At 36.6% G+C, this 12,724-nt stretch overlaps 1 protein-coding gene across 1 annotated transcript; it reads left to right on the top strand.

The window, feature by feature from the left end:
- The first annotated feature begins 8,206 nt into the window (after positions 1-8,206).
- Positions 8,207-8,389, top strand: LOC103586825 (overexpressed in colon carcinoma 1 protein homolog). The gene has a single exon (XM_008568156.1). It carries the CDS (start codon positions 8,207-8,209, stop codon positions 8,387-8,389), a length of 183 nt encoding a protein of 60 aa, XP_008566378.1.
- Positions 8,390-12,724: the final 4,335 nt, after the last annotated feature.

Genomic DNA, 12,724 nt, shown 5'->3' with positions numbered 1-12,724 from the left:
AAAAAAAAAAAAAAAAAAAAAAAAAAAAAAAAAAGTCCAGGCCCAGATAGCTGCACTGGTGAACTCTACCAAACACTTAAGGAAGAAATAATGCCAATTTTATACAAACTATTCCAGAAAATTAAAGAAGTTAGAATACTTCTATTCTAACCAGAACAGAAGACCAGAATTATTCTGACACCAAAACCAAAAAAATATTGCAAGAAGAAAACTATAGGCCAATGTCCTTCATGAGTACAGAAGAAAAATTTTAAACAAAATTTTAGCAAGTTGAATCCAAAAATGTATACAAAGAATAATATATCATGACCAACTGGGATTTTCCCCAGAAATGCAGGATGATTTAACATTGGGAATATATCAGCATAATTGTCCATATTAACAAAAAAGAAAAATGATATGATCTTCTCAATGGACGCAGAAAACACATTTGACAAAAATCTAACACCCATTATTAATAAAAACTCTCAGCAAACTAAGCATAGGAGATAATTTTCTTAAACTGATAAAGGGCATCTATTAAAAAAAACCTATAGCTAACACCATACTCAAAGGTAAGAGACCGCATGTTTTCTCTCTGTGATCAGGAATAAGACAAGGATGTCTGCTCGCACCATTTGTATTCAACCTTGCTCTGGAGGTTCTGGCACCTGCAATCACTAGAAAAAGGAGTAAAAGAATCCAGAGTGGAAAAGAAGTAAAACTTCCTTTATACAAAGCCAACATGATCACTGTGAAAGTTGTCATAATCAAAGGGAGTCACTTGTGTTAAAAAAAATCCCTGACAAACAGAGACAGGTAAGGCTGTGTACAGAGGTTTCTCATGCACATATGCCTGATAACAAGAACTATCACAAAGGATTCTGCAAAACCACAACCTTGCACAGGGGCCACTGCAATCTTCACAAAAAAATACTTCTGCAAGGACATCTGCCCAGCAATTGTCCGTCCAACGCCAAACTGGTGTCACCCTTATTATTGATCCTTGTAGCCAAGGATAATTATCCCAAAGCAATTACGTAATCCTCCATCACTTTCCCTTTAAAACCCTTTGTCTTCCTTTACCTCCCTGAATATGCACATAGTTTGCTATGGCATGCACACTCTCATTGCAATGCCCTATTCCCCTCAATTAAACTCATTATTCTTTTAGGGAACCTCTCTCTGTTTTTTAAGTTAACATTGTTAACGAAGAAAATCTAATAGAATCCACAAAAAAGTTAGTAAAAGTAATCACTTGATTTTAGCTAAGGTTGTAGGATAAAAGATCAACATAAAAATCAATCATATTTTGACCTACTAGCAAAGAACAACCAGAAATTGAAATATTAAAAATGCCACTTAAACTAACATTAAAAATATGAAATATTTAGTGATTAATCTGACCAAATATGTGAAAGACCTGAACACCATAAACTATAAAACAATGCTGAAAGAAATTAAAGACCTATGTAAATAAATGGCAAGACATGCCTTGTTTATGAGTTAAAAAGCTCAATATTGTTAATATATCAATTATCTCCAAATTAATCTATAGATTCAATGCAATCCAAATCAAAATCCCAGCAGACATTTATAGAAATTGACAAGCTAACTCTAAGATTGATATGGAGATGAAAAGGATCTAGACAAGACAAAACGATTTTGGAAAAGAAGAACTAAATTAGAGAAGTAACACTATCTTACTTTGAGACTTGATACTAAGCTACAGTAATCAAAATAGTGTGGTGTTGACATGAAGAGAGACAAAGGAGAGCATGAAACAAAAGAGAGAGCCAGAAAGAGCCCCACACATATATGGACACTGGTTTTCTGTTGTTGTTTTACAAAGATGCAAATACAATTAAGTGGAGAAAGGATAGTCTTTTCAACAAATAATACTAGAACAACTGGATATCATTTGCAAAAAAAATAAAAATAAAATTCACACTTCACACCATGTATACAAATGAACTGAAAACGGGTCATAGACCTAAAATGCAAAACCTAAAACTATAAAGCTTCAAGAAGAAAACATAAGACAAAATCTTTGTGACTTTGGTTCAGGCAAAGATTTATAGATATGGTACCAAAAGCATGATTTATAAAACAACAAACTGATAAATTCGATTTCATCAAGTTAAAAAACTTCTGTTTTTCAGATGACACTATTAATAGAATGAGAAAAGAAGCCAGAGACTAGGAGAAAATATTTGCACAGAATATAGAATATATCTGATAAGAGACTTGCATCCAGAATGTATAAAGGACTCTCAAAACTCAATAATAAACCAAACAATCCAATAAAACAATGGGCAAAAGATTTGAACAGACACTTCCACCAAGAAGATATATGCATGGCAAATAAGCACATGAAAAGGTGTTCAAATCTAGGAAAATGCAAATTAGAACCACTTTTTATGCCTATTAGAACAGCTAAATTAAAAGGACTGACAATCCCTAGTATTGGCAAGGAGATGGAGGAATTGGAACTCACATACACTGCTGGTGGGAATGCAAAATAGAAAACAGTCTGGCAGTTTCTTAAAGAATCAAACATACTTGCACACTTGCTATATAATCCATTCATTGCACTTTTTCCAAGAGAAAGCATATCATACAAAGACTTATATAGAAATGTTTACAGCAGCTTTATTTGTAAAGCCACAAACTGGAAACAACCCAAGTTTCCATCAGCAGGGGAATATATATAGAGATTTTGGTATATTCATACAATGAGATACCACTCAGCAATAAAAAGGAAGATTTATTGATACATACAATAACATGTATGAATGGAAGTCCTAGCCAGAGAAATTAGGTAAGAAAAATAAATAAAAGGCATCCAAATCAGAAAGGAAGAAGTAAAATTGTCTCTGTTTGAAGATGACATATTATATATAAAAGACCCTAAAGACTTCTAAAAAACTGTTACCCATAATAAGTGAATTTAATAAAGTTGCAGGATACAAAATCAACATACAAAAATCAATTGCATTTCTCTACACTAACAATGAACTGTCTGAAAAAGAAGCAAAGAAAATCCCACTTACAATAGCATCAAAAACAATGAAAATTCTGGGCCGGCCCGGTGGCACACTGAAGAGTGCGCCGCTTGGGAGTGCGGCGGCGCTCCCGCTGAGGGTTCGGATCCCATGTGGAGGCCGGTTCCCGCTCACTGGCTGAGCGCGGTGCAGGCGCGACACCGAGAGTTGCAATCCCGTTGCCAGTCCCCCGGTGCGGGCGTGACATTGAGGGTTGCGATCCCGTTACTGGTCAGTAAAAAAAGACAAAAAAGGAAAAAAAAAAAATGAAAATTCCTAGGAGTAAATATAACCAAGGAGGTTAAAATCCATACAATGCAAACTAAAAGACATTGATGAAAGAAATTGAAGATGACACAAATAAATTGAAAGATATCACATGTTCATGGATCAGAAAAATTAATATTTTTAAAATGTCCTTATTACTCAAAGTTATCTATAGATTCGATACAATCCCTATCAAAATTCCAATGGAATTCTTCAGAGAAGTAGAAAAAACAATCCTAAAATTCATATGAAACCACAAAAGACCCTAAATAGCCAAAGCAATCTTGAGAAAGAAGAAAAAAGCTGAAGACATCACACACACTAATTTCAAACTATATTACAAAGCTACAGTGATCAAAACACTATGGTACTACCATAAAAACAGACCGATGGAACAGAATAGAGAGACCAGAAATAAATCCGCACATTACAGCAATCTGATTTTCAACAGAGCTGCCAAGAACACACAATGGAGAAAGAATAGTCTCTTCAATAAATGGTGTTGGGAAAACAGGATATCCACATACTGAAGTATGAAATGAGACCTTTATCTCACATCATATATAAAAAGCAACTTAAAATGGATTAAAGACTTAAGTATAAGACCTTAAACTATGAAACTACTAGAAGAAAACATAAGGAAAAAGTTCTATGATCTTGGTGTAAGCAATGATTTTTTTGGATATGACATCAAAACCACAGGCAACAAAAGCAATAATAGACAAATGGGATTACATCAAACTAAAAAGCTTCTCTACAGCAAAGGAAACAGTCAACAGAATGAAGACACAACCTACACGAATGGGAGAAAATATCTGCAAGCTATACATTTGATAAAGGGTTAATATCCAAAATACATAAGGAGCTCAAATAACTCAATAGTAAGAAAACAAATAACCTGATTGAAAAATGGGCAAAAGACCCAAATAGACATATCTCAGAAGAAGACATACAAATGATCAGTAGGTATATGAAAAAATGCTCAGCATCACTAATCATCAGGGTAATACAAATCAAAACCACAGTGAGATATCACCTCACTCCTGCTAGAATGGCTATTATCAAAGGGACAAAAGATAAAAAGTCTTAGCAAGGATGTGGAGAAAAAGGAATCCTAGTACACTGTTGGTGGGAATGTGAATTAGTACAGCCATTATGGAAAACAGTATGGAAGTTCCTCAAAAATTAAAACTAGAACTATCATATGATTTACCAATCCCACTATCAGGTATATTCCAAAGGAAATGAAATCAGTATGTTGAAGAGATATCTGCACTCCCGTGTTTATTGCAGTATTATTCACAATAGCCAAGATATGGAAACAACCTAAATATATATTAACAAATGAACAGATAAAGAAAATGTGGTATATATACACAATGGAATACCATTCAGCCATAAAAATGAATGAAATTCTGTCATTTGGGACAACATGGATGAGCCTGGAGGACATTATGCTAAGCGATTTAAGCCAGACACAGAATGACAAATACTGTATGTATGATCTCACTTATATGTGGAACCTAAAAAAATCAAACTCATAGAAACAGAGCAGAATGGTGGTGATAGGAGCTGGAGGATGGAGGAAATGAGAAAATGTTGATCAAAGGGTACAGACGTTTTTATAAGATGAACCAAGTTCTGGGAATCTATTGTACAGGATGGTGATGGGTAGGTTAATTAATTTGACTGTAGCAATCATCACACAATATGTATGTGTATCAAAGCATCACACTGTACACCCTGAGTATACACAATCTTGGTCAATTAAATATGTAAAAATAAATAAGTAAAACTTGCAAGTAAGAAAAAAACGATAAATTCCGTAATTAAGAGTCTAAAAGAAGAAAGGTAAGATTTTGCTTGTGGTTACAGAATAAGTGGAGCCAAATGAGTAAAAATTTTCTTGTTCAATTAAATATCAGTGAAAAACTGGAACGAACTCAAAGCCTGCCAGTTGTGCAATGGTTTTGTACATTGTAGTAACCTACAAGTTCAAATATTATGCATGTATTTAAAAAATCATTGTGAAAATGTTTATGGCCTGATGCTAAGTGAATTAAGAAGATTAAAAAATTGTGCCTAAAATTATGGGTGACAACTTTTCTTTGTATTTGATTTTTTTTTTTTTTCCTTTTTGTCTTTTTCCGTGTCTGGCAACGGATCGCAACCCTCAGTGTCGCCCCCGTACCGGACCGGGGACCGGCAACGGGATCGCAACCCCTGGTGTTGCTCCCGTGCCTCGCTCAGCCAGTGAGCGGGAACCGGTCTGTATGTGGGATCCGAACCCTCGGCGGGAGCGCCGCCACGCTTCCCAAGCGGTGCACTATAGCAGTGCGCCACTGGGCCGGCCCCACTTTGTATTTGATTTGAGCAATAATTAGTTAAAAAACTAGAAATGGAAATATTTTTAAAGCTATTAATTTTAAATTGATGATTTAAGGCCAGTCCCTCCTGATTAGATTTTATGATTTAAAAACCAAACAGATGGTTTAGGGAGGAAAACCCAGCACTTTATGAGAAGTTCGAATAATCAAGCAATTGATGACATGAAGTAAATGAACCTCCATGTATTGACTTTAAAAGAAGGCTTTCCTGGGAATGATGCAGCCCAAAAGTAATGGTAACTGTCATATAAAACCAAAGGCTAGACTGAAATACTATCAGAGTATGGTCGCCACATCATTGATTCTTCACTAAAACTCTTCTATTGAAAGGCCCAATTTTTGTAGAGTGCTGAAGTAGGACTTGAGACCAGGCATCACAAATCTGTAAACTTACCATTTATGCTTCTTAAAACTTTCTAACCATGATCCCTGGTCTCTTGAGTACCATGGCAACTCCAACCAGGAAAGAGATGAAGCTCCCTTCAGATAGAACCTGTGTTCGTGTCATTCCTGAAGTCCTCTAGGTGTCATTGAAGATGATATGAACTATGGTTCACGAAAGCACTTTGCATTCATTCCACGAGCCCACTGAACACCTGTTACAACAATGAATAAAACAGAGCCCCTGCTCTGGAAGAATTTACAAGGAAACGGTACTACAAGTGCTGGGAAATTGCAAAGAACATGTGAATGTTAGCTCATGGTATCTTTTTAACATCAAACATTTTAAATTTTATTTCTTCTGTTTTTACATCCTCATTGTAGAAAACTCAAACGATTCAGAAAAGAATAAAGAAGAAAATAAAAATCCTCCCTGAAATCCCACCATCAAGAAATAAGCATTGCCAACATTTGGTGAGCATCTTACTTATGCATTCATGTATTAAATACTAGGGTATTTCAAAAAGTTTGTGGAAAAATAGAACTAAAAGGTAGTATAAATCTTTCCATGAACGTTTTGAAGACCCCTCATACATGGGACTTATACTCTAAGTGCTACTTTTCAACCTTCATTTTCTCAGCATAAGTATGTAGTGGATCTCCTGAGATGTTCATATACATCTTTTTTTTAATGTGATGTTAGCTATTATCATTATCATACATACTTCAGCCTGTCCTAAAAGCCTGCAGAATCTAACTCAAGCCACCTCTCTTCATCCACCTCTGCCTTATCTGGTAGGTATTGTCTCTCATTTCAGGGTAGAAGAAACCCTGACCTTGGAAGTGAAATGTCTTGGTTCTGGTGCAGACCTGTTCTGACTCTGGGCCATCACTTAAACCTCTCTTAGTTCCAATTTTTCCCTTTGGTAAAACCAGGGTAGCAAATATTTGTCCTGCTTGCTTTCTTTCATTCAGGAAAGGGGCCTCAGAGTCTTGAACAGCCAGAAACTGTACCAGGAACATGAGAGACAACAAACCACTCCTTGACCTCCAAGGAGTCTATAGGCCAGTGGGGAAGGCAGGTAAGAAAAAAGGAAATTACAAAACACTGTGTTAAGGGCTACCTCTACCCAGGTACTCCAACAGTCTTTTCTCAACTCATCATTCAGAGTAGCTCTTGAAATATGTGAATTAAACCATGTCACTGCTCCTACTCAAAAACATTTCCGTGGCTCTGAACTCATTCAGAGTCAAACCCGAGGTCTTCACTACGACCTACAAGAGCCTATGTGATCTGGCCACTCATTACCAATCTGCTCTCACCTCCTACTACTCTCTCCTTCTCTCACTCCACCCCGCTTGTTGTTCCTTAAAACACCAGGTATACTTTTCCGTCAGAGCCTTTGAACTGGCTGTTGCCTGTCTAAAATGACCTTCACAAAGATATTAACGTGGTTCCTAATTGGCCTCTTCCAAATTTTTGCTCAGTTGCAACTTTCTGTGTAAGGCCTGTTCTGCCCATCCTATTTAAAATCGAAACTCCATCTTGCTGTAGTATTCTGGATCTCCTTTATTACCTTCCTCTCTTATCTCTTTCTAATATATGTTATAGTTCATTCTTTATTCTGCTTATTGCCTTTCTCCCAGACTAGAATGTGAGCTCTACAAGGGCAGACATTTTTGTCTGCTTTGTTTGCTGATATTTCCACAGTGCCTAGAACAATTTCCAGCATAGTAGATGCCAAATAAATGTTTCTTGAATTAATTGAACAGAGCTGAATAGAGAAAGGGAGATGGGAGAGCTGCCCTATCACACAACTCCTGGAATCACCTTTCACACTGTAGTCCATGTGAGCGACATCTCCTGGAATTGTGCAGTGCTCAGGCTGCACAGCTGTATGCAGTGACCCTAACAACCACCATGGGATTACTTTGTCAAAGAGTATAGATTATTAAGTGAAAAAATTTTTTCTAATAATAAAAATATACAAAAAAACCTAAAGAAGAAGAAAAAATCATCCCAAATCCTTCAACCTAGCAGTAATATCTTCATTAACATTTGGTGGACATCCAATAGTACATTATGATGAACTGTCCATGTCCATGAACACAAACCCACAGAGTGTGGCTTCCCTGGCCAGTGGTATGATGGGCTACAGGAATTCCACCGCCAACAACGCAGGTGTGGGCCGAGGCCCTGCAGGTGCAGCTAAAGATGTAGCAGAAAAATCGATAACAGAAGATGACAAGAGGAGAAACTACGGAGGAGTATATTTTGGCCTATCATCTAAAGCTGTCAATATGGTGTCCAATCAAACAAAGACTGTATGAAAAAATTAGAAGAAAATAACATCATGACTTAATGGTCCAGAGCCTCTTCATCAATTTGGAAGTAATTTAGCTCCATGAGACATTGTAATAGGCACAAGTATTTCAAAGGAAATCTAAATAGTCATCTCCCTTCCTGTTCCCCCAAATCCCAAGTGTATAGTTAAAACCATGGGTAGATGTTGAATGGTGTGGTAACAGAAGGGAATTGGGGGCCGGCCCGGTGGCGCACTGGATAGTGCGCCGCTTGGGAAGTGCGGCGGCGCTCCCGCCCGAGGNAGGGTTGCGATCTGTTGCCGGACACGGAAAAAGACAAAAGACAAAAAAAAAAAAAAAGAAGGGAATTGGTTAGACAATTACACCTTTTTATGGGACTTTCTGTGGTCCACCTATGAAAGCCAAGTTCACAAACTGTCATGGAGGCTGTTGCTGTCTGGCCTGGGCTGCTGTGCCGCAGCATTTTCACCCTCCCATTCAACACAGCTCATGGAGGTCATGTCTTTTTCACCAATACTTTTTTGTTAGTTTTTATATAACAGGATCCTTATTCTATTTATAACTTTAGATAATAAGGCACTATAAATGAATTACCTAAAGTAATGTATTTATCTTTCACTATTTCTATTTCACATTAATTTTTAGCTGTAAAATTGGTAAATTAATTCTCACTGTTATTTCTTTGCCTTTTTTACTATTTGGTTTTCAAATTTTGTTTAAATGTCAGAGAATTTCCTTTATTGGGAACAGTGTATTACATTGTAATATTTAAAAATAAACTTAAATACTTAAACTTGCATGCAAAAAAAAGAAAAAAAAAACACAAAAATATACCAAATCTATATTCTCTCTTTAAACCAGGTGTCTGCAGATTAAGACCCATAAGCCAAATCCACCTGTTTTTTCTTTTTCTGAAATAGAGTTTTATTGGAACACAGCCATACCCATTCCTTTATACATTATCTATGGCTGCTTTTGTGCTACAATAGCACAGTTGATTATTTGTGACAGAAACCACATGGCCCACAAATCTATCATATTTACTATCTGTTCTTTAACAGAATAGTTCGCCAACTCCTGTTTTGTGGTTGTGTATTAAATAGCATGAAAATACCCTACTTGATTATTCCCCTATTGGTACACAATTAGCTTGTTGTCAATTTTTGTTGATGAACAGGTCATCTATACATCTTTGGACACTTGTCCAGTATATCACCTTAGGATAAGTTCCTAGAAGTGGGTTGGCTGGGTCAAGCATGAGCTCTGTAAAGGTTCTTGACACTCATGATTAAAATAACCCCATCATGGAAACATGTATTCTTTGACCTCATCTATTTCCATGCTTTTGTATTTTCTTTGTACAGTTTGGCTTTGTTTAGTTGGCTCAGGTAAAATTAGTTTATTCTGATATCATTTCAAACTCTTTATAATGTACATTCAATAGCAAATAAGAATATTTTACAACTTAATTACGTAATTTTACATGTGTTTTGTTTGCATTTTGGCCATACTATTTTCACCCATCTACTATATTACTTTATTAGGTTTCTGGTGAAGATTTTATAATTTTTTTTAAGAGGTCACTGCTGCTGAGCCTCTAAACCCCCACATGAGCTGTGAAGAGGTGCTATGGAGATGAACTTCAGGTAGAAGAGCAAGACTGGGGTGGACACCTTAGACTCACAATGTTAATGCAGTGTAAGACCTTGGAAGTCATTAAGTTCAAAACACTTCTTTTCCCATTAAAGAAATAAAGATTGGGGGAAAAGTGATTTTGCATAAGGTCACAATCCTAGTGTATTAAAGACCAAGGAACAGAACCTAAACTGACCTTTTCTCCACCATGTCTTGCTTTCTTTAGTCAATTTTTTAAATGTATTTTTTGAATTGAAACATAATTGATTATACATATTTATGGGGTACAGAGATGACTATCAGTATAGTATTTGTGTATAGTATGTGATGATCAATATTATTAGCACGTTCATCATTACAAATCATAACTATTCTTTGTGTCCCTTCCCAATTCCTCCATACCCTCCTCTGCCTCCCCCTTTCCCAGCTCTAGTAACTATAGGTCTGTTCTCTCCTTCAAAAGTTCAAAGTTTTATTGTGGTCTTTCTTTCTTACTTATGAGTGAGGACATGAGGTATTTCTCTTTCTGTGTCTGGCTTATTTCACTTATAATTTTCTCCGAGCTCATCCATGTTGCTGCAAATGGGAGAATTTCATTCTTTTTTATGGCTGAGTAGTGTTCCATTGTGTCTATATACCACATTTGCCTTATCCAGTTGTCCATTGATGGACACTTAGGTTGGTTCCACATCTTGGCTATTGTAAATAGAGCTGTTATGAACATGGGAGTGCAGGAATCCCTTCGACATGATGATTTCCATTCCTTTGGGTATATACCCAAAGGTGGGATTGCTGGATCATATGGTAGCTCTATCTGTAGTTGTTTGAGAAACCTCCATACTGTTTTCCATAATGGCTGCACTAATTTACACTCTCACCAACAATGTAGAAGAGTTCCTTTTTCTCCATAGAATATTTTATAATGTTATGCTAATTTGTCTTATTTTTATTAGAATATTCTGTTTACTGAAGATTTTCTATGTTAAAAAACAAGGCAGCGAGACAAAACACAAAGACTAGAAACCAGCCATGGCCTCTGTGGTGTGCCGGCACTAGTGTGTAAATACCAGAGGCAAAATATGTCCATTTTATTTTTGTTGTTACAACTCCCTGTGACCTCATTTAAAGACATTATTGCCAAAGTTGAATTATGTATGAAAGCAAGTATGGGAGATATAAAGCAGGGAAAGAAAAGTGCAAATCCAGTAAAGCAACATCTCAACTACTATGATTGTTACCTCCCCCCCGCCCCCCATAAGACTGACCCTAGGCCAGGGCTGCAAAGTTCCAAGAAAGATCAGTTAAAAGTCAAACTATTTGAAATGACTTTGGTCACACCAGTGAAATTTGGTTATATTAAGAGAAAAAAAATACTTGACTGTCAGCTTGAGAGACGGGCTGTTGTATTCTCTCTATATTTCCAACACTTAGTAAAGAGCTGATGCAGCTTTTTTTGAATAAATGAATAGGTAAGAATAAAATTAATGCATAAATTTTAAAAATCTGTCATTTTTTAAATACTTGGAACTTGTATGTCTGGTTTAGCTCAGTGGTTCTCAACCTTGGCTGCACATTAGAATCCACTTGGAGAGTTGTTTTTTTCTTTGCTTTTTATCAATGTATTATATACAGAAAAGTACACATACCTTGTGGAGCTTTTAACACCTGCTAATGCCCCCTAGAATAATTAAAATTAAAAAGACTAACAATACCTCATGTTGTGGCAGAAATGTAGAGCAACTGATGCAAAGTAATATAACTACTTGGGGAAACTTTGGAAGTTTCTTTATGAATTTAAACAGACGCACAAAGAAAAGTACCACATGTTCTCACTTATTTGTGAGAGCTAAAAATAAATAAATAAATAAATATACAAACAAATAAATGGCGGGGGGTGAAGAAGACACAACAATCACAATTCCTTGAACTTGTTAAGACAAGTGAACAGATATAATGTTGATGAGGGCAGGGGGAAGAGGGAGGGGAGAAAGAGGAATTGGTAAAGGGACATGAAAATCACATTGTATACTGATAAATTAAAATTAAAAAACAAACAAAAACCCCATACACTCAGCATATTACCAAGTAATTCCACTCCTAGGCATTTACACAGAGAAATGAGCTCTGTGACATTAGGCAAGGTATTTCATATTCTAAGTATTTGTGTCCTTATCTGTAGGAATAGGGACAATGTCTAACATCATTAGGGTGTTGTGAGGATTAAATGGTGTGGGCTAATATAATTTTGCAGAGCCTGGCACATGATAAGTTTTTACTCAATCTAAGTGATTTCTTTTCTCCCTCAAATGCTAAGTTGTCCATTTCACATTCTGGTCCTAATTATAGCTTTTACAGAGACCATTCAAAAATACTTCTCTTCTATTTGGAGTCTGCTGTCTATGAGGTAGCAGAAAAAGCAATGGCCCAGTTATATAAAGTCCCAGTTTCTTTTTTCTTTTTTTTTTTTTGTCTTTTTCGTGACCGGTAAGGGGATCGCAACCCTTGGTGTGGTGTCGCCCACACCGCGCTCAGCCAGTGAGTGCACCAGCCATTCCTATATAGGATCCGAACCCACGGTGAGAGTGTCGCTGCGCTCCCAGTGCTGCACTCTCCTGAGTGCGCCACGGGGCCGGCCCTAAAGTCCCAGTTTCTAATTTCTCCCAATCCCAGCATGTGGGAATCATACCTGAAAAGGGAAATCATACC

This window comes from Galeopterus variegatus, unplaced genomic scaffold, assembly GCF_000696425.1.
Source record: "Galeopterus variegatus unplaced genomic scaffold, G_variegatus-3.0.2 Scaffold382, whole genome shotgun sequence".
NCBI lineage: Eukaryota > Metazoa > Chordata > Mammalia > Dermoptera > Cynocephalidae > Galeopterus > Galeopterus variegatus.
The sequence above is the reverse complement of the archived record's forward strand: the minus strand, read 5'-3'. Positions and strand labels throughout refer to the sequence as shown.

Bases quoted from the DNA above. Each gene is read 5' to 3' on its own strand.
- LOC103586825 (XM_008568156.1), top strand. From the start codon at position 8,207: ATGGGCTACAGGAATTCCACCGCCAACAACGCAGGTGTGGGCCGAGGC.